The following is a 17848-nucleotide window of genomic DNA, read 5'->3' on the forward strand; positions in this document are numbered from 1 at the left end:
AATTAAAGGACATTTTGGCATTTATTTAACACACCATTTTGAATTTAATTTAATTGCTGCTACTAAAACAAAATATAGTATTTGCGAGTAATATTCAACATCAAAGGCAATTTATTAAAATACGTTTTGAGTTTTACCACATATTATCAGCATCATATTTTTTTGTTTTTGAAAAGTTGAAAGTGATAACTAAGTTATAAGTAATTTACATTATTTTGGATAAGTGGAATTGTTAATTGCTAGTATATGTTTTAGTATTTACATATCATTATATTGTTTGCAAAGCGCTTATAACCAGCTCAAATTTCAATAAAAATACAAAGAAATACATATTTGTTTTTTGTTTAGTTTAAATGAAACCCTTTTTCCTTCGTTGCAGTTAATAATCGTTCCTTCATTATCTCCTCAGACGGATAATCAGGCAGCTTTAAGTAATGCACACAAGTGTTCACCGATGGATAACTGCCTTGTCCGGCATCCACTTTACGTACCACCGTGAGCCGAGGATGCAAATTAGCCAATCCGCCGGGAGGTAGACTACTGCAGCCGGTTGTGAATTGCAAGAAAGCCTTGCGCTCAGCACCCGACAAGCTCAACAGAACGTTAACGAAACGCAAAAAACCAGGGCTGCTTAAAGAAAGTTAATTAGTAACGGGAAATTAATATTATGGTAAAGAATGTCTCACCTTTCTTTGGAGTAGCCCAGTTTGGGTTCAGTGTACGCCATCAGATCCTCACGGGTCCATTGGGGATATTGCTCGCCGCAAATCATCATTCGAGCTTCGCATGGGTTGAATGCTGCCAATTTGTTTAACGGAAACACTTCACAGAATCCATCGTGGAACGCCTGCATCTGCTTGGCAATGCCATCCTGCAGCATAAAATTGAGCAGCAACTCGCAATACGCCTCCAAATTTTCGATGTTCACCTCAATCGAAGCGCCATTGGGCAATAGCTCGGCATATGTGTATCCGTACACTGATGAGCTGGGCAAATAGGTAAATGTTAGCGCCAAGTCCTCTAACGATACTTCAATATCATTCTTGGTGCATAGTTTCAATTTATCGATTAATTCCTTTTTGCTATCACTACTGAGACTGGCATCCATTTCTATAACCTGCTTGCGCATCAATAGGTCTTGTAATTCGATTAAAAATTGATAGCGCGTTGGATCAATTTCCTTTAGATTTTCAATGGTTAGAATCCCACTGAACCAGCTACTGGATTGTGTTAAATCGGCATTAAACAGTTTAGAGAACGTGTTAGTCAACTCAGACCCTGCTGAACTTGTCAGATCCTGGAAGCGTGCATTTGTCTTGAGCTTCAGATCATTGCGCAAAAGTTTGTTATGACAGAGCAACTGCAAAAATGATTTGGAAAGCGGCATATCAACGAGTCGCATATCCTGAAGAACCTTGGCAATAAAGACACCAAAGAACCAGAAATACTTCGCTGCTTGCTCGCAGATCTCAGAGTTTTGCGGCAATGGTGCCGGGAAGAGTCCTTGCTCACGTCTATTGACATAATATCCAACGGGTTTCGATTGATCATCAGTGGGATCTTCCGACGCATCCTGAGCAAGAGGTAGTTCGGAGGACTCGCTGAGCTCATCGTCGCACAGCCACATACAAAGATCTGAACGCTGAATTTCCGCGGCAACCAAAGCATAAAATTCCAGGGTGGGACCCAGTCCAGTGCCTTCCTCATCGAGGAATTCCACTTCCAGCACCGACTTGCGATTGCAGTGCGCCTTCATCACCTGAATGGCCCACTTGAGCAGATCCTTATTGCGCGGCACCTTCACACGCTCATGCTTTAAGCGTCCAACACGGAAATCATGTTGATCATCGCGGCGCGGGCTCATGATTGGAATTCTTTGGCGTTCCGTGGTAATGTCACGCTGAGATTGCAGGCAAACAATGCTGCGCGAAGCGCCAAATGCCGTGCAGTTGAAATACAATTGTCGTGTCTCAAACGGAAATAGGAACGGACACGATTGATTTAGATCCTCACACCAGTTGGGCAGAGCATTACTCGAGAGCACAAGCGGATCGTGTATTTGTTGCTGCAACTTGTTGGTAATTTTTTTACTCATAAACAGCTCAGCCGGCAGCAAAGAATGCTCCGAAACATTTTGCTCCTGGGCCTCCAATTCCTGTTGATTTAGCCCATTAATTTGGATAAGCAACTCCAGCACATCCTCCACCGAACATAAGTTTGTATCGGTGACATTTAAGCCGCCATGCACTGGGGAATTTGGCGACAATGTTGATGCACCGCTTCGAGACGAAACTCCCGGCGTATTTTGTCCCTCATCCGATTCCAGGTATGTGCATTCTTGCACTGTCGGCAAGACCTCCCGATAGACAATAGTGTATGTGGGTTCCCACAACTTGCGGAACTTGTCGTTTTTGTTCAGCTGACTGTTCTGCAAGAGTTCTTGAACAGCTCTAAAAATGGTCCACTCACTGTTGTCCAAATCAATTTCCACATCAGGAACTCCGCCTACTCCCGGGCCGCGCAATTTCAAACCCAACATTGTCTGCTCATTATTGGGCTGCCGGCTTTGATGAAAACTCTCCATGTTTGTGTCGGGTGGACAGATTTCTAAGTCCGAAGTTTGATTGACATTGGTGCGTCCAGGACGCGGATCAAACGCTGGAATGAGTGCCGAGAACTGGCGCTTTAACACAAACTCATCGTCCCAGGACTTGCGCTTGCTGACGCCCGCCAAACGATTCTCCAGTGACTCGTCGTCCATAAAGGTCAACAAGTTCCGAGATACCATCACTTGCAAAAGAGTATTGCCCACCTCTTCGTACTCGTCCTCGTTCTCCTCTTCATCGTTCTCCTCGTCCATATCGTCTTCATCCTCCATGTCACCTAGCAAAGTGGGCGCACGACAGCTTTCCAAAAAGTCCTCCAACGACACCTGTTCGCTGTCACTCGACGTAGAAGTCAAGCTCATAGTTAGAGTCGGATTTATGGAGGGTGCTGGCTGCTGGCTGACTTTCATATTTGTGGGATTGGGAGCAGCATTCGCTTCGTTGTTGGATGACAGGCTGGGATAGCTCTGGGCGGTGCTCAACAGCCCCGAATGGAAATTGCTGGACAAAGCAAGTTTTACAAGACTCGTCACCGAGTTGGGTCCCCTGGGAAAGAAGGAGCTGGCACCGACATTCTGGTTGCTGTGCTCGTTCTTATTCGCGTTAGTTTTGTTCGCCTGATTGCCGCCGTTTTCGTTGTGCGTATCCTGCGATGTGCGACGTCTCGCGATGGCCGCAAATGTCTCCAGGAAACTGCTGTGCACGGCTGCCTCGGAGGTGGATGAAACTTCTGAAGAGCTTGTTGTCGTTAGATTGGGTACACTAATACTCATTTGATTGGAAACGGACACAACGTCATTGGAGATTTGCGGATTCATATTCTCAATATGGCCCTGATAGGCTGAAACAGCGGGAGCATCATCGGAACTCGATAGATTCGGTGTGGGCATGGATGACTTCATTGCATCATCAGGAGTTTCGTTCTTCGGCAGATTTCCAGACTGTATGATGACGGAAACCTTTGGATTGCCTTTAAGTCCGCCTGACACATTTGCACGATGTAAATGCAGCTCGTCTGCAGACAATATGTTGTTGCTGTTATTGCGCATTGTATCCACAATAATTTCGCGAGATTCGCCTGGGAACTGGGAAGAAGAGCTGCCTGAATTGCTTTGCTTGAGGTTAATCAGTAATCCCTTTGCGGAATTGTTTGCATTCATCTTATTGTTCTCCTCAATGTGTGCAACTCGTATCACATCGCTTGCGACAACAGTGTCACAGGATTCACACTCTTCGGGCTTGACAGCAACGTCGTCCTCCTTTGATATCTCCACAATTGAAAGACTCTCAGTGATGGTAGCCAGGTCGGAGACATTGCTGGGCATGGAATTGTTGATGGTTGATAGATCGGCAATATGCTCCAGTTCGCGTATCAAGGGCGACGGAATATTTGGCTTGGCCATAAGCGTTTGTTCCGCTCCAGAAGCTGATGATTCACTGTATGTGGCTTGTGTGTCTCTAGTTAAAGCGGTGTTGGATTGATTTGTGGTTATCTGTGACTTGGCCGAAATGAAAACATTCTCTGCTATTGTCTCCACTGTCTGCTTCCAGGCAAGGTTATCCGCTGAAACAGTTTGATTTGAAGCATCCTCAGCGTTCTTGTTAATCTCTGTTGCCTCTGGCAACGATGGCGTCGAACTCGATTTGCGTGAAGTCAACACGTTGCCCTTGTCATTCTTCTTGGATGCCATTGGCACCATCGAGTTGACGCCCTCAAACACGGAGGCAACACTCTCCAAATTGGCCAATTTCAAGTCGTATTTGCCCTCGGCACCCATGCGATATGAATTCCTTACGCCATGATCCCATTTGACATCAATCCATCCATTGTGTATCTCACCCGTGATGGTTCCTTCACCTGCACCATCTTGGTCATCCCAACGCCAATCGACGCCACGCACAACACGCGCTCCACTCGTAATGTGTTTGAGTTGGGCTCGTATTTGACGTCGCTCGCGTCGCGTCTTTGCTTCTGCTTCCTTAATGGTCTTACCAATGTCGTCGCAGACGCCAACAACGCGACCATACACCTCAAAGCCACTCAAGCTCAAATAGTGTGTCTGTCCAGAGGCATTACGTCCATTCTGTTGTATTCGAATGTGCCTAAATCCCTTTGTCTCCTCCGCAGCGCAAATGATGGGCCAAGTAGCTGTGCTGCCCGGTTCCACCAAGCTTTTGTCATCCACATGAGTGATTAGTGTTACCCAACTGTTGCCGTCCTTTGAAGCCTGCAGTAACCAATTTCGCAGAGCCGAGCGACCGTAACCACGAGCATGTCGCAAAGTGTAAGCTGTGGGCACAACGTAGACACCCAGATCAATGGCAAACCAGGCCTTCTTGTTATCCTTGGTGTGGCAATTGAGAGAGACGCTGTCGCGCGACAATATGTCCTCCAGTTTACCATATGGCAGCGTTTTGCCCTCTGAACTGGTGACTTGGACCAGCCCGTATTGAGCGGGATTCACCCATTCGCAGGTGCGGCCATTCGATCCAATGTAATAGATTAAGCCTTCCTCGTCAAAGTCAAAACTGTGCGTGAACTGCAGATCAGGTTTGAGTTCGCGCAACTTCTTCAGATAGTAGAATGTTGAGCGATCGAGATCATACCATTGCTTGGCCACCATTTTCAGCAGATATTTAGCCAGTTGTCCCACCGTCGCAAGCGGCTCTATTTTCAGTGTGCGTCCAGTGCGATCGAAGAGTGTGCTCTCGCAAGCGGATCGCTCCAGGCGGAAACGAAGACGCTTCTGTAGAATCTGCAGGCCGTAACCGGTGCCCGGGGCATCGTATAAAAAGACAGGTAACTTCTCTGTGCTCTCGAGTACTGCAACTAATTTCTGTATCAAAATGCTTGCCGTGTTCTTTGTGTCTTCACCAAATATGCACTTCTTGAATATATCGATGCGTTCTTTCAGCATTTTGTTGGTTTTGCAGCGTGTCAAGTTGTGCTCCCAATAGTTGTTGGACAGCACGGCGACGAGTGCCTGGACAAGACCAGACGAATGCATCTCATATGCACTCACAACACCGTCCTCGTGAATTAATTGCGATAGATTCGTTAATGATGTAAACAATGTGTTGGACCAGGTATTATTGTTGCCCAAACGTTGCTGCTCAATGGCCAGATTAATTTGCTTGACAATTGCCGTGAGCTTTGCAACAGCACCCCTTGGTATTATCTGAGCTGATTTAAAGTATTTGTTGTAGATTTCGCGCGATAGATTTCGCACTTGTATCTTTTGCACATCCGTCTTGGACTTGATACGCTTCTTCTTCTCGGTTGACCAGCCAGAAGCAAAGTCGGCGCCCAGCGAAGTTTCCGCTGTGAATGAATGTTTTGTCCCACGATTGCTTTCGAATATAAATCCTTGCAGATCCTCTTGCAAAATGGTCACTTGATGACCTTCGGTATTGTGTATCTGCAATTGATTTGGCTTCGGCGACTGCATTACCCAATTGCCCACGACAAGCCGCAGCACACAAACGGTGGGCAAAATTGGTTGTGAGGGTGTCCCAGGAGTTACACTGGATCTAGCGCGTACCAGCTTCTCCAAGAACTCACCACGATTCTCTGTAATCAAGTAAAGGCAATTCATTTATGTACTACATACAAAGTTGTTGAGTTGTTACCTGAACTGTCGTTGCCATTTTCTGGACTGCCGCTGGAGTACATTGTGGCTAGCTTGCCATCAAGTATAAAACGGAACCAACCATTCGAGCCATTTGACAGCTCTAAGGCGGCCGAGTCCGACCAAACATAGAGGCAATCGCGACCGCGACAAATGCTCCAGTCACGCCAATGATATGGCTTGCCTTGCAAGATCTCCTTGGCATCCTCCATGGAATCATCTGTAGCAAAATAATTATCCACATTTTAATAATGTTTAATTAGGGATATTATGCATTCAACACTTGCCTGACGTTGATCTGTGCGGCATGCACAGCACTGGGCATCTCTGGGCGGCAGCCAAATCCTGCGAGCTGGCTGTCAGCAACTGCGAGCCGCCTTCCTCACTCTGATCCATTAAAGCTTGCACTTTAGAGAAGACGCCGAGTCTGGCAAAATGTTCGAGAAATTCTTCCTGTGTTTTACACATGAGTTCCTCAATAATATTTAAGATGATCAAGTGACCATCCTCATCATCCTGCAAGTTTAATAAAGAAAGCATTAATGAGATGACAAAATTACAAGTTTGAAAATCTAAAATGTACCTCACTATCCAGCACACTGGCAATGACTTCTGTCATCAGGTTGCCCACATTTTGGGCAGCCTTCAAGTTGGTGGCCTCATCCTGTTTGGCGCAGATGCTCTTTAGCACCGATGGATGTGCGTACTGCACAATCTTCTTGATCAGTCCCAAGCTGGCACGACGCACTGAACTCAGCATGGATCCTTGGAACGTCCGACAGAAAATGGGCAACAATAGTTTGAGATATACAGGAGCCATTTCAGGATCTCCACGTGGCTCCATGAGTGTATAAGCTTGACCATCCTTGCTAGCCATCATGTGACCTGATGACATCCATTCACCTGGCGATTGCAAAATAGCAGCGACTTCGCGATGCCCATCATCAGATCGCTCGCGTGCCTTATCCAACGGCGTTTTGCCGTCCTCATCCCGCAAGTCGGGGTAAGCGCCAAACTTGAGCAAAATCTTGGCAATGCCAGGACGGCCAAAGCAGGCTGCGTAATGTAGAGAGGAACTGCGTTGTCCCTTATTGACATCGGCTCCCTTTTCGCACAAATACTCGACCATCTCTAAGGTGCCAAAAGCAGAGGCCCAATTAAGCAGCGTCTGGCCCACATCGTCCATGCAATTTACATCGACGCCACAAGCCTCGATGGCCTCTTGCAAGGCTTCCGTGTCCTTGGAGCGTATGCAATCGATGAGCTGACGATGGGTGCGATCATTGCTCATATCGTTGCGCTTAGGACGCGGCGCCAATTGACCTTGACTACTGGTGGAGGCATTGCCACGATTTAATGCCTGACGACCCTCAAACAGCAGCAGCAACAAAAGATCGGCAAATCGCATGCAATCAAGCACACACCGCTCGTCGCCTTTGAGGCCACGTTCGATGGCATTCGGCAGCTGCGAGCGCAAGATGTCACGTGTTATCGACGGCGAACCTCGACACAGCGTGGACAACAACGAAATTGTTGTGGAAATCGATTGTGGGGAACGATGAGCTTCACTCGTTTGTATTTTGCTGGATGTATTGGCGGCTGCAGTGCCAGCCACATTATCGTTTAAACTATCCGTATTGGATGCAGGAGTTGCATTTGCCGTTGTAACTGCAGCAGCCGTTGTTGCAGTTCCACTTCCACTCGCACTTCCGGCTGTTTGTGGTCCACTAATTTTGGTAGCAGCTAACGTATGATGACTACTAGTTCCGCCAGCATTTTCTAGGCGTTTCAATAGCTCTGTAACTAGTCCGTATTCAGCCAGCGGCGCTGGATCTATCCATTTGCGTGTAAAACGATCCGCAACGGAAGCAAAACATTTTAAAGCGCCATCCGAAACCATGGCGTCCTCATGTTGTAGCAATGTACTCAGACTCTCTACACAATTATCGATGCATGGCGAGTTGGGCTCGACTTTGGTGCAGAGACGCGACACCACAGCCATTGCCGAGTGGAGCGTATCCTTGTGCACTTGCGACCCGCTGTCACGTATAAAGGAGAGCACACAATTGAGACCACCGCCCTCAAAAACAGCTCCCGCCTCGCGGGTGCAAATCAATTCAAGCACCTTAATGCATTGCTCGGCAAGATCGCGCGAAGTACGCGATGATAGATCCGCGACAACGAGGCGATTGCAGATCGCTTTGATGGCACCCTCGATAGAAACAATGCGGCGTGTGCATTCGGCCGACACATCCAGATAATATGTGATTGCTCTGGCGGTCACTTCGAGCACATTTTCGGGTGCCAGTTCATCTAAAAATATCTTGCACAATGCCGGTAAAAATGTACGTGGCGGACAACTGTTAAAATATGAACAAATGGTCATAAAAATAAGTTATTCAACTAATGCAAAATTAAAAAAAATTTACGAAAATTACCTTTCGAAACAACGATCAACATTATCAGACATCAAAAGCAACATACATAACTGCTCTAGGGCAATTAGTTGCATATCCCGCTCATCTCCTTGTCCCATGGACAACCATTCCAGTAAAGTTTCCGGATCTACGTCGCCCATCTGCAAAGCAAAGCGCAAATATTATTGCAATATTATTTCTAACACTTGCTAAACAAAGGCAGCGGGCTCTCTCTTGTGACATAAGTTAATTAACTTGAAAATTTATTTGCCCTAGTAAACAGATTTTCTTTGTTATGAATTTCACGCAAACTATGATTTAAAAATATATTTGCACATTGCATGTCACTTGGTATCATTTCTGTTGTTTCACTTTATTTTTAATAGCAACAATGATTTCTGTGTCAATAGTCACTAAATACTCCAATGAGTCATAAAGAAAAGCAAAAGAAATGGAGAAACAAATAAAAAAAAAATCAATATAAAACACAGGAAGAAACTCGCATGGCGAGTTCAACTTTTTCTTGGGTATAAAACTTCTTTTACAATATACTAATAAATCAGTTCCTTAGTTATTTTTGTTGTATTTGTATAGTTGTATTTTCTTGTCAGTCAGTCTCTTAATATTACTAAACCATTTACTCAAAGAAAAAAATGGTGAAAGGTATTAAGTTTTTTGCCTTAAATTAAATTCACTTTTTAATGTCTTCATTTTTTTATTTAAATCGTATGAATATTTTCTTTTGCATTTTTTATTGGGAACACTTACCCTGTATTCTTAATGTCCAATTTAATTTTTGATGTGGAATAGTTATGTCTGAAATTAAATAAAGAATATATATATATATATAAAATAAATAAAATAATAAATTGCCTCAAAACAAATATCCATCAAATTATTTCTTATAAAGGTAGTCAACAACAGTTTCTAATCAGAATAAAAAACCTACTTAAATTAGAGCGCACGAAAAGTGCTGACACACAAATGTATATTGTACATACGTACATATTCACATACTGTAAATAAAACTTCTTGTAGTAAATAGATACTAAGTTATAAACCTTAGTTTGAGAATAACATTTTTATTTTATGATGTTGCAATCAAGTTTAAAAATCTGCTTCATAAAACTAGTTACATGAAATTGAGCATGATGAAATTATGTATCCATATGTAGTTATGTATATGTATGGACCTAACAAAATTTCATATGTATGAACATAACAAAGTGCGTATGTTAAAAACAGGCATACATACATACATTTGTACAATATTGATATTTTCATTCCCGAGTCACTAATCACCACGTATATTCAAATGTGTGTGTGCGCTTACACACATTTACATGCATATATTTTTATTGACTGGCAATCGTTGCTTAATTAACTTTGGCAAGTGCGCCATTGCGCATAATATGTACACTTTATTGGCTTTAAGCCTTACATACTTATGTACATAAAAGTAAGAAATATGTACATTCGAATGTATGTGTAGTCGACTTGGTGCACTTTCTACATATACATCCATACATACCCATATGTATGTACGTATTCTTCATTTCTGGCAAACGAAGACGTAAAAGCTTATCTGTTATGTAAAACTATGCTTAATCGTTCACTTTTGTGACAATATAAAACAAAAACCACAAACATATATGTATATGTACATATATTGATCAATTCTATTTTTGTCAAACCTTTTTTGCTACTTTTTCCATCCGAAACTTTGTGAACTATTGACACAAACACGTGAGTTTTGTAATTACCTTAAGCATTCTAGCTCGGCACTGCATATCTTCGGCCTAAAATTGTTGCTATTTATCACTTAATTGCACATTTGCAAATTTTCACACTTTCTCGTAGTAGTATTAAATTTGATAATTTAATATTGCCTAAAAATTAAATGCCTATTGAAAACACACACATACATATGACAAGTGTGACCACAAACGAGATTTGCCAAAAACATTTCCTTTAACTCTAAAATATACCAAAACACTATTATTTTCCACCTGATTACACTTCATTTGGTATAATTATTTTTACTTGTGTAATTTTTAAGTGGAAATACGCCACGTGTATTTAACAAATGCGAATTAAAAAAAATACACATAGAGAATAAAAAAAAACAATTGCAACAAAATTTTTTAAATGAGCGATACACATAGAAAAACAAATTATTCTTGGTCACACTCACCTGCATTACTACTGAAATTTATATTATGACGTATCGATTCTGTGCAGCTCGATAACACTTTTATGCAGCTTTTCGATACAATTCATACTTTTTATGATTATAAGCGCCAATGTATTTTTATTTTGTAAACAGCTACGAAGCATTCGCATTTGTATTTATGTGAATATATGGAATGTTTTAGGTAGCACTGCAGAGAAGCTATCAAAATAAGTTTTTCTCGGTAATTTGAAAAGTGAATTACATTGGCCAGTGTAGAATTTTCTAGACTTTCATACATTTTACCAAACAATCCTTTGGTATACATACGTTTTATAACATTTTTCTTTTTCGCTGTTCGAAAGAGCAAATTGCCTATAAACATTTGAAATGCTATATTGCTAAACAATAAAAACCATATTAATTTAATTCTCATTTATACCGAAATATGCGTAAATCTATTAATATACATATATATATTTACATATGTATGTACATTAATTAATTCAATTAATCTAATGACATTCATTGAAATATACTTATTTACAAGAAAACACAACTATACATATACAAATATAGAGCGTTACATACACATGCGTATATTTACAGCTATGCGTTTTGTTTATAGTATGTATTAATATGTAATTACAAATGGCAGTGTGCCCCTTTTAACAAATCTTAGATGTACATCATTTCCGCCATCGAGGACATTTTTTTGGGAATGTGCACCATAGTATCAAAATAGCTGGCCAGCTCGCCAATGGTCACATCGTCGCAATTCCTTCCGCTTGTTGTTGCTAGATTGTTGTTGCTGGCTTCCTGGGAGCATGAGAGTCTAGCACTATTGTTGATGGCAATTGTAGATCGCTCCCTCTCTTTTTTTTGGACGTCATCTGAGGCGCTTTGTTGTTGTTGCCATATGGTAAAGTTCTTGGACAACGGCCTGTTAGTAGTATTGGAAATGACTTTCTTTGATTTGGATTCATCTAGCAAAATGTTGCATTCGCCGATTAGATCACGAAAGCTGCAAGCATTATTTATGCTCGACTTAATGCTGATATTATGATTTCGAGATTTGTGAAAATTTGTGCGACTTTTGTCATCCAATTGTAATGGAATCATTCCATTAAAATTGCATTTCGCGGAATGCTGTTTATCGTTGGCTACGACTCGCAAAATGGGTTCGCGCAATAGACTTTTCTTTGCTAGAGCCACACTGTTCTTTTTCAATTGTAGCTTTTGCACGCCAGGCGGTTTCGCAATATCAAAGTCATCATCAACAACAACAGCATCTTCATGGCCAAGTTGTTTTTGTTTGATGTCGCAGTCGCTGGCATCAATATTATTTTTTGATTTCCGCCTAATGCGACGCATTTTACACGGCATATGCTTTGTATTTGGAAAAATTGCCGAAATTGTTCTCGCATTCACACTAATAGCATTTGTGCTGTAAAATGGATTTCTATCACGCAATTGCATTTGTTCACTGTTTGATGTTATTTTTAGTTTATCCAAGTCGTCGGGCAACTCCTCAGTAGACATTTTGCTGTTTTTTTTTTGCGTAAAGCGTTGTTTTGTTTATTATCTTCTTTGTTTCGTGTTGTTTTATTCCTGTGTTACCAAACAATTTAAATGGTATTCTAATTTTTATTGTATTCGAGGAGCTACTTTTATTAAATTTTCTTTATTATTTACTATTTTGATGCAAGTGTTGGACAACGTTTTTATTTGCCATTTTTGTATGTTTCCAAACAATGAGTCAATATGCAGGGATGCAAGTTATTTCCACTGTTAGCAGCAATTTTTACTTAACAGTAGCATTACCAAGTTTATATGTTCTTTTTTTTGCTTTCTGCTTGTTTAATTTTTTTCAAACATAATCATATTTGATTCTCAAATCCTATTAGGTGTTGTACACATATCATATTTGATTCTCAAATCTTATTAGATATTGTACACTTTTTGTAAATTAAAAATGGTATTGCACCATTTATGGTATTTTAAATTTTGGTATTTTTTGAAGTGCATCCTGCGGCCTCTCGAAAGTGCTTATTATCAATTATAATTTGGAAGTTTATTTTCACAGACTGGTTTGAGACCGCAACAAATAATGGTAAGTAGATAACTCCTACCTTTAATTACATGGAAATCTGCCTTTTCATTTACACCTTGCCATATATCGAAATATGAAATCATCTTAAATCTCATACTTTTTATGGAATTATGAATGGTTGGCAATTGTTTAAATTTTGCATTTCAATCAAAATTCATATAACATTCATTTGACCTTTACCTTTTGGACTAATTATTCCATTCAATGCGAAAAAGTACATATTATATGTTTTTAATTGGTTTTGTTTTATATATGCAATTTTTTATTTTTTAGTGGAATGTTATAAATACACTTTTTAGTGGACATTTATTAGAAATTATTTTACGGCCTAAATTGCATTTCTTTTAATTTAATTTATGCCAATATATGTAAGCCCCGCTGTTGCATTGCATATACACATGCAAATCTATATTTGCATGTATTTTTAAGTGCTACACACTTATTCAAATACATACATATGCATGTGTGTTAATGTTTTTCCTAGCAAATTTGCTGATTTGTTTAATATCATTTTTGATTATATAAACGATGTATTGTTGTGTATTGTTATAATTCTTATTGCATTGTGGTGATCTGATTGGATTGTAATAGGATTATTGTAAAGCTTTTGTCACAAGTTGTGCATTTTAATAGTTATAATTCTGACTGTATTTGCGTGATCCAATCAGATTGTTTTCTTGCTGGATTTTCATAGTATTGTCACTAACCATACAATGTATTGTATGGTTAGTGGTATTGTGTTCCTACTACCCGGCTAAATGCCATTAGAGAGCAATAATTCAGTCGAACTTGACTTTGAAATACCCGCTCTACCTTAAAGAATATAAAACAAAACAAGTGCAACTGCACCTGTTTAATTTAGATTAATAAAAAAGTGTCGCTTTCTCAGATTTGGGTCTATGAAGTATTATAATGAAATTGCCCTTCTACCCGCTATATATACAAATATTTGCCTAGTTGCATAATTATGTAAATGTCACTGTGAACTTTGCCATGCAAAAGGCTTTATCTAAATCCAGTGGCGATTGTGGGCGAAGAAGAAGCAGCAACAGCGCCGTGATTGCCTATTTTGTCTTATCGTGCAACTTATTTTATTTGTTTGTTTATGACCTTTGACGAGTGTTATGTGATTCCTAATTAGCGTTAAAACTACTCGAAACTTGGTACCACATACTGTTCCTGATACTTCTGATATCTCACTAATTATTTTTTGTTATAAACCATATACTAAAAAACGGAATGTTCTATTATGATGAAATGAGCGTCTCAAGATGAAAATCTGTCCGTCTGTTTGAACCTCGAAATATAAGACCAAAGAGTTCTTTAAAGTTAAAGTAATTTAATAAATTTTTGATTTTACATTTTATTTTTTTAAAACCTCAAAATATTTATAAAATATAATATGATACATAATATTGTATTATATAAATTAAATATATGCACATGCAATTTAAGCTGAAAAAATAAAAATCTTAAGTACTACAAATTACTAAAAAAAATTTCCAATGTTAGTATAAGTATAATTACTAATTTGTAATGATTATGGTTTGTAGCTTATATTTTGTAGCATCTTCATGTGCTTTAACATGTTGTAACGCTTCTTCTGACGATTAACTAAATTAAATTTGGAATTTCTTTACAGGCTGAACCTATTCGCATTGTGGTTACTGGCGCTGCCGGTCAAATCGCCTACTCCTTGCTCTACATGATCGCTAGAGGCGAAGTGTTCGGCAAGGACCAGCCATTGATCCTTCACTTGCTGGACATTCCACCCATGGTTGGTGTGCTTGAGGGCGTTGTCATGGAGTTGGCCGATTGTGCCTTGCCACTGTTGCGCGAAGTTGTGCCCACAACTGATCCCCTGGTGGGCTTCAAGGATGTTTCGGCCGCTTTCCTGGTCGGTGCCATGCCACGCAAGGAGGGCATGGAACGCAAGGACTTGCTGTCTGCCAACGTGAAGATCTTCAAGGTGCAAGGTGAAGCCTTAGACAAGGTGGCCAAGAAGGATGTGAAAGTCCTTGTAGTTGGCAATCCTGCCAACACCAACGCCTTAGTGTGCGCCAACTACGCACCATCAATTCCACGTGAGAACTTCTCGGCGATGACTCGCCTGGATCAGAATCGCGCCGCTTCGCAGATTGCCAACAAGTTGGGCGTCTCCATCAACGAAGTGAACAACATCATCATCTGGGGCAATCATTCCTCGACGCAATACCCGGATGCTGCCCAGGGCAAGGTTCTTGTTAAAGGCGAATGGAAATCAATTGCTGAGGCCGTTAACAATGATGCTTATCTGCAAGGTCAATTCATTGAGACGGTGCAGAAGCGTGGCGCTGCTGTGATTGGTGCTCGCAAAATGTCGTCAGCAATGTCGGCGGCAAAGGCTGCTTGCGATCATATGCATGATTGGTGGAACGGCACCGCACCGGGCAAATTTGTGTCAATGGGTGTGTTCTCTGATGGCAGCTATGGGTCGCCAAAGGATGTGGTCTTCTCATTCCCTGTGGAAATTAAGAACAAACAATGGAAAATCGTCGAGGGCTTGGCCATTAGTGAGTTTGGCAAGTCGAAATTGAATATTACCAGCAAGGAGTTGGAGGAAGAGAAGAATGAGGCCTTGTCCGTGTTGGATTCGAATTGACTAGCCGGCTCAGGGGACTCCAAATTGTGAGGATTGTGAGGCGTTAATCCTAGTTGCACATTTTGAAGTAGGCTTTTAAAACACACCCCCCAACTTTTATTTTTGTTAGAAATGCATTTATGAAAAACAAACATTTCACACATGGCAATAATCTTTTGTATATAATATTAATAAAAACGTAGTTTCAAACAGTATGCATAGATTGTTTTTTAATATTGATTGATGCAAATAATTTAATAATGCCGGTAAATCAAAACAAACACTTATGTGGAAACAGGAATGAAAAACGAATTTGTGAGAATTGCTGTCGATCGATTGGCAATCTATCACTAATCGTGTTTATAATCTATCGTCATCGAAGCCTTCTTCCCCATTTAACCTAGTCGAGTTTCTCTAGCATTCTTTACATCACTTATGTATGTATGTACATAGTAAACACATAATGTGTACACTCGCTTAGAAAAATATGCCATTGGTCAGTTTAAAATGAAGAAGGGTCGTTTCACAAAGCTTGTTAAATTTTTATGGGAGTGTAACCAGATGTAAATCTTACGAAAATCTGTAATTTTTGTTGGATTCATCGAAATTCAAACATATACTTAAGTACGTTTCAATATATTATTTCTTCATATACTTTATTTTAAATGCCGGTTCTTTGCTATAAATATATATTTACAATTATGCCAAAGCTACTACAAGGTATTTTTTATTTACAACAGTGTAAATAAGATGTTGATTTGGGATATTTTTAGTTTAATTATATCCATGAAAAGAAGCCATTTGTTATTCATCATTTTAGCAATTAAACTACTTTTATTACTTCCGTAGTAACAAATACAGAGTAATTGTTGACAATAATTTATGGTAAATAAAAACCAATATGTTCAAATAAGAGGTGTTAATATTTGCAATTAATTGATGAATGAATAGATATAAAAGTTAATTAGTAGCATCAATATATATAATGCACACAATTTTGCAAAAATTAGTTTTGATAAATTCCATAAAAATGATCGTGATCTTTATGTGTGTGTGTTAACCACAAAATACCTAGTGTAAAATTATAATAATGTATGTGAATTGTTTGTAAATGAGTTTGCAATTTGTTTTGTGTATTATAATTGCTTACATATGATTCATAAATACGCTCAGTTGGGATACAAAATGTCATAATGGCCTGGCCTATAAATAAGATAGACTGTTGGCTCTGATCCCTCGGGAAAATCATGGGCCTTGACTTGGGAGCCTTCACCTCGATCCAGATATTCCACACGCACTCCAACTCCTATCGCTGTGCATAGCGCAATGATATGTATGTGATCCGATTCCTTGTACATGGGCTCGACTTCTTGATGGCGGAATTCCTCAATTGTGAAATCACCCTCAATAAAATTTTGATAAAAATCAGCGTCCTCCTGCAGTTTTCCCGATGTAATCAAACGTAGATAAACAACAACATAATCGGAATAACCCTGTTCGTTAAATATTTTATGCAGTTCGCTTTGCACTTTTGCAGTTCCTTCGGCATTTTCCGGACTTACACGCGATATTACTTCCATAAACTAAAGGAGAAAATATAAGTTAAATCTATGATTTTAAATAGATAAATCGATTATGTTACTGACAGTGTCATGAAAGTCTTCTAGCGTAAAGCTGGGGAAGCCAAGCTGCACAAGTTTCTCTTTGGAGGCTTCGGCCAATTTGCGAAACTCTTGGTAAGCACTGTTGTTGCTGATTAAATATTCCAAATAAGAATAAGCAAACGCTCGAAAGAAACAGTTGCCATCGGGTCGTGTGCGTCGTATGAATTTGTATTTCTTGGCCAGCTCTTGAATTTTAGCGGTAAATATCTCATCACCTTCGTATTCGGCACGTAAACAAGTTAGCGGCAATTGTTCGCTGACCAATGGAGTCGATTCAGAGATCTGTAAAACAGTAAATGTCTTCCAGTCATTATTATTATTGTAATTAATGGTTCTCTTTACTAGCCTCTTTTTCAATTTCACGTTGTTGTTGTATAATCAATTCGTCGCGATTGCCATCGGTTTGCTCGAAAGACTCCATAATTGTTTTTAATTACAATTTTCCTTAAGTGTCACTAAAACTTTGTTGATTGTGCATTGAAAATAGAGGTGGAGAAACATCGGTATTGATGTTTCGATATTTTAGGTATCGATTTTTTATGGCAAATATTGATGTTTTTTGCATGTAATGATTATACTTTTTTTTTTAGTTCTGAACTACTTTAATTTTTGTTATTTTCACTTTTTTT

The 17848-nt window shown here is 39.9% G+C and overlaps 4 protein-coding genes across 5 annotated transcripts; 1 reads left to right on the top strand and 3 right to left on the bottom strand.

Annotated features, from left to right (window-relative positions):
* Positions 1 to 87: 87 nt before the first annotated feature.
* On the bottom strand, positions 88 to 10585 carry LOC132798930 (E3 ubiquitin-protein ligase Ufd4). The gene is made up of 8 exons (XM_060810962.1): positions 10416 to 10585; positions 9421 to 9468; positions 8674 to 8813; positions 6819 to 8595; positions 6523 to 6751; positions 6237 to 6455; positions 687 to 6177; positions 88 to 627 (listed from the first exon to the last, which is right to left on the bottom strand). Exons 3-8 carry the CDS (start codon positions 8811 to 8813, stop codon positions 345 to 347), a joined length of 8139 nt encoding a protein of 2712 aa, XP_060666945.1. The 5' UTR covers positions 9421 to 9468; positions 10416 to 10585; the 3' UTR covers positions 88 to 344.
* A 635-nt stretch (positions 10586 to 11220) lies between these two features.
* LOC132785195 (uncharacterized) lies at positions 11221 to 12557 on the bottom strand. Its single transcript, XM_060791191.1, has one exon. The coding sequence runs from the start codon at positions 12362 to 12364 to the stop codon at positions 11501 to 11503; it is 864 nt and encodes a 287-aa protein (XP_060647174.1). The 5' UTR covers positions 12365 to 12557; the 3' UTR covers positions 11221 to 11500.
* A 249-nt stretch (positions 12558 to 12806) lies between these two features.
* On the top strand, positions 12807 to 15770 carry LOC132785185 (malate dehydrogenase, cytoplasmic). Its single transcript, XM_060791180.1, has 2 exons — positions 12807 to 12935; positions 14578 to 15770. Exons 1-2 carry the CDS (start codon positions 12933 to 12935, stop codon positions 15574 to 15576), a joined length of 1002 nt encoding a protein of 333 aa, XP_060647163.1. The 5' UTR covers positions 12807 to 12932; the 3' UTR covers positions 15577 to 15770.
* Positions 15649 to 17837, bottom strand: LOC132785206 (ubiquitin thioesterase otubain-like). Of its 2 annotated transcripts, XM_060791210.1 has the most exons (4): positions 17566 to 17837; positions 17202 to 17501; positions 16706 to 17138; positions 15649 to 16626 (listed from the first exon to the last, which is right to left on the bottom strand). In XM_060791210.1, the coding sequence occupies exons 1-3, from the start codon at positions 17638 to 17640 to the stop codon at positions 16725 to 16727; spliced, it is 789 nt and encodes a 262-aa protein (XP_060647193.1). In that variant the 5' UTR covers positions 17641 to 17837; the 3' UTR covers positions 15649 to 16626; positions 16706 to 16724. The 2 variants fall into 2 exon arrangements, with proteins under 2 accessions (XP_060647193.1, XP_060647185.1); XM_060791202.1 differs by having other exon boundaries at positions 15649 to 17138.
* Positions 17838 to 17848: the final 11 nt, after the last annotated feature.

The sequence above is a fragment of the Drosophila nasuta genome, chromosome 2L, assembly GCF_023558535.2.
Source record: "Drosophila nasuta strain 15112-1781.00 chromosome 2L, ASM2355853v1, whole genome shotgun sequence".
NCBI lineage: Eukaryota > Metazoa > Arthropoda > Insecta > Diptera > Drosophilidae > Drosophila > Drosophila nasuta.